This window comes from Coffea arabica, chromosome 7e (genome assembly GCF_036785885.1).
Source record: "Coffea arabica cultivar ET-39 chromosome 7e, Coffea Arabica ET-39 HiFi, whole genome shotgun sequence".
Taxonomy (NCBI): domain Eukaryota; kingdom Viridiplantae; phylum Streptophyta; class Magnoliopsida; order Gentianales; family Rubiaceae; genus Coffea; species Coffea arabica.
In genome coordinates, this window is record NC_092323.1 from 10,815,330 (window position 1) to 10,819,566 (window position 4,237).

The window sequence follows — 4,237 nt, forward strand, 5'->3', positions numbered from 1 at the left end:
TTGTTTGATTAATAGATATGTTAAAGGAGTTCTTGAACTCTAGCAGAATATTTTGTTAACGTGAGAAAGCTTGTGGTGAAATGTTTAAATTATTCAATGTATGGTTTAGGCTTGACACAAAGGAAGTGAAATCATATATCCTAATAGGAATGGCTCAGGTTCATAGTTATCTTTGTGCTTTCATTTAGGGCCAATTTGATCTTATGTCCTATTATAAGAAAAATCCAATGGGAGTGCAATTTTTGTTATGTTGTCAGAAGAAGTGTATAGAAAGGTCATTCTAATGCTACATGTCAAATATCCATTCAGTAAGAAGGTTCTGGGAAAATGTATTTTGGATGATCATGCAATTGGCTTTCATTGCTCCAACTTGTTCATGCTTTTACTACTATACTAGTTGAATCTCACATTTTCCTGACGTAACAACATCCCTCACCTAGAAGGACATTAATAGGGACATGAAATATATGGAAAAGGCTACATAGTTGATACAACACATAATTAAGCATCTGATCTCAGTTACCTACACAGAACTGGAAGTAAATCTAGTTAGAGTAGCTAATATGCCATGAAGACTTCATTTATTGCTCCATTGACTTCCCTTGAGGAGCTCTGTTTGATATCCATTTCTCCATTTATGTAAAGGATTGAACATGATAGTATCATTCTCTATTGCTCATCCAACTCTATAGGTTTGTTCAAAGCTATAAAACTATACAAGAGAAACATCGAGTTTTACTTATGTGCTAGTGCTTTAAGTGATGACTATAAAAGTCTTGATAAGACTCCTACTTCACTTGATCGTTGCAGTCATCCATGCTTTATAGTTTGTTAGCTTTCTATTGGATATTTCTGCCTCTTGGCAATTTCTGCATGTAGTGCTTTTAACCGCATACTTCCAATCGGACTGCCAAAACAGTTGTCGCTGTGTAAGCCGTACATTTGTTTTGCGATCTAATCCACTTCAGCTCTTAAGCTTGGCTCTATCTTCCATGATTTTTTACTTTCTCATTACATTTTGTGAGGTTGTTTCCACCTAAAGAACTTGATTTGTCCAATTAGGACTTTTTATGAGTTTTTAGTATGCTAAATTAACATATAACCGATTATCTTAATTGTCCCACATTCTGACTAATCTAGTATTCGTTTCGATTAACTTTTTCCTTCTTTAGTGGCTAACCGACTATTCACTCAAATCAATTAAACTTTCTCATTTTTTTTGAGGTTTAATTGCATTCAAGGTGTTCTGTTGCCTAGGTGCTTTGGTTGTCTTCACTACTTTGCTCATTATCCCTTCCCTTTCATATCTTGGCAATCTATCGTTTTCCAAGTTTTTAAGTTTCGGTCTACCAACTAACTCATCGTTATTTCTTGCTATATTAAACTCTCTAAAAAGAGAGCCTTATTAGATCTTGCTGCCCTCTTTTCATGCCACCAAGTGTCAAGGGTCTTGAGAAAGTCAATCTCTTACTTCTGAATTTCTATGTGCATTATTTAAGCACCGTCTGCTTTCTAATTCCCCGATCAATTTTCTTCTTTCTCTTGAATCTTTAATTCAACTATGGTTTGCAATCAGAAAATCGGCACTAGCACATGCAACAATTCTTTCTGGACGAAAGAAGAGGATAAAGCATTTGAGAATGCCCTGGCCATCTATTCATATGATAGCAATCTATGGGAGAAAATTGTAGCTGCAGTACCTGCCAGAACAGTTGAGGAGATCAAAATTCACTATGAAGTCTTAGTTGCGGATGTAAATGCAATTGAGTTGGGGCTTGTACCTTTGCCCCGTTATGTTGATTCTTTCATGAAGTCGAGAAAGCTAATTGGTCATGCTGTTGTTGGCAGAAAGGGAAAACAATCTGAAAATCCCCAGAGTGAGTCTAGTTGCAGAGGAATATCAATGCGATCTAATAGAGACCACAAAAAGGGTAGACCTTGGTCGAAAGAAGAGCATAGGTAGGCTATGTTTCAAATCTGTGTTCTTACATGAATACAATTAATTTTTGCTAGATAGTTTTTGATAATCTTTCGTGGCTCTTCAATTCAAAAAAGGTGCACAGGTAGGATATGATTCAAATGTGTAATCTTACATGCATGCAATTAATTTTTGCTAAATAGTTTTCGATAATCTTTTGTGGCTCTTGAATTATGGTAATCTTGAATCTCTTATTTTTATCCCTTAGAAACTTGGTCATCGACATATGACATTGAGGTTATCGCATGGTAACGCCAAGTTGTTTCTCATAGTTTAATGCATTTTTAATTTTATGATATTTATTAAGGTATTTTTTTGCATACAAATTGTGCTAATAGTGTTCTACACTTTCATATGTTTTGAAATTGCATGTTGGCACATATCTCAATTATATGGATATTTGACATTAATATATATATATATACTTTGGATATTGTACATTGGAATGAAAATAGACATTTCACAATGAGTTCATTTACTATTTTATCACATATGCTATTGATATCTGTATAGCAATAGGCTTGTTTTTACCACTGTCGTAATTGGCCACATGCCAATATGACTGCTTTGAGATATGCATTTGAAGCAACCTTTTTAGGTTTCTTAAACACTTTTATGAAGTATTTGTAATCATTAATAGTTTATTATATTTTATGCATTTACATGGTGATTCGCTTATTTATATGAGTTGCATTTCAGCTTTCACAGTTAATCATGTGCTGCATATCAATATTTGAATTTGTTCATGTTTGGTGAGAGTCCTGTGCTTCTTTTTGAGTGGTCTAGAGAATGGAGAAAGTGTATCTGAACAATGGTAAAAGTATATGTGATGTTTCCTTTGTGGTGTTTCTTTCTTTATAAGTTACAATTCGATTGGTTGGGTGAAAGAAATTTTTTTTTTATAACATATTGATGTATCTATATTGCTTAGATGATTGCATCTTTGATTATAGGTTGCAAAATATCTTTCTGGTAGAAATATAATTTGAATGGTATATTGTAACCATGCTAGATACTTGGCCAATCAAGAATCAAATTAAATGCCCCGATTGCCAATTTAGCCTAAAAAAAACTTAATCCTGTGACAAGAATTTTTCTCTTTACTTTAACTGTGGTTTTCAAATTCCATTATATAAATATGTAAATCTAAGTATTCTTAAAGATTTGAAAGATGCAATCTAGTTTTCTTGTCCTATTTTACTTCTTGTTATTTGAAAGACAAGATTTTAGAACCAATCATCTCACTCTACCGACACTATTGCATAACAGGTTATTTCTCCAAGGTTTGGACAAATATGGGAGAGGCGATTGGAGAAGCATATCTAGACTCTGTGTCCGTTCTCGAACACCTACACAAGTGGCCAGCCATGCACAGAAGTACTTTAAACGAATGGTTGTTGTTGATAAGAAGATGATGTCGAGTACCCATGATGTAACAATTCTGGATGGTGGGAAAATAGTAACTCAGCAAGTTCAGACCACTCAGCTGGTTGCTGGAGCTTCTGGTGGTTCTTTCATAGACACTGGGTTATACCCATCAGAGAATAATAAAGTTGGTGATCGTTATCTGTACGGCTCTCTGATTGATAGCCAGTGCAATATAATTTCTCATGTGCCAAGCACTAAGGATATTAGTGCGGGAATTAATTTGCTCGAGTCTCTGCTTGATTCCCTGGCTGATACTCTAACTCCACAAGGGCCAAGCAGTCAGAAAATTTCTGAATCTGCCGGTGTCCATTTGTGCACTCTTGTGAATGTGAACCAGCATATGCCGACGTATGGAGAGGTAGTTATTGAAGATACTATTACGCCTGCTGATCTAGAAATTTTTAATTCTCTATTTATTTTCCAGCATAACATGTCTAATTCACAAGGACCTATTATGGGTGAAGTTATTGGGACTGTACATATGCTCAATTTTGAAGCATTGCCATTTCCAGCTCACCTTGATTTTGATGTCCATGCTCCTCCAACTGCTAGCCAACTGACTTTAGAACTTCTTCCTTCAGTTGGGATTTAGGGATCATTTCCATAACCTGGGTCATCGATGTTTGAAATGGACTCTCCAAATTTTGTAGCCTTTCTTTGTGACGAACCTGATGATATGGCTACCCCGACTTACCGAATGCCTCTATCAGGATAGAACTGAGTGAGTTATTGTTGGGAGGGGAAAGGTTTGTTGGCAATGTCAGGATAAAGGAGAACTTGTGTTCATCACAGAAGTTTATCTTATACAAATGTAATCCTCCCCTTTCTGAG

General features: G+C 35.4%; 1 protein-coding gene across 1 annotated transcript; it reads left to right on the forward strand.

Annotated features, from left to right (window-relative positions):
• Window positions 1-1,561: 1,561 nt before the first annotated feature.
• On the forward strand, window positions 1,562-3,998 carry LOC140011224 (uncharacterized). The gene is made up of 2 exons (XM_072059987.1): window positions 1,562-1,959; window positions 3,248-3,998. The coding sequence occupies exons 1-2, from the start codon at window positions 1,562-1,564 to the stop codon at window positions 3,996-3,998; spliced, it is 1,149 nt and encodes a 382-aa protein (XP_071916088.1).
• The last annotated feature ends 239 nt before the right edge of the window (window positions 3,999-4,237 follow it).

Coding starts and splice junctions, on each gene's coding strand:
- LOC140011224 (XM_072059987.1), top strand. CDS start 1,562: ATGGTTTGCAATCAGAAAATCGGCACTAGCACATGCAACAATTCTTTC. Junction 1,960..3,247: donor TGGTCGAAAGAAGAGCATAG/GTAGGCTATGTT, acceptor ATTGCATAACAG/GTTATTTCTCCAAGGTTTGG.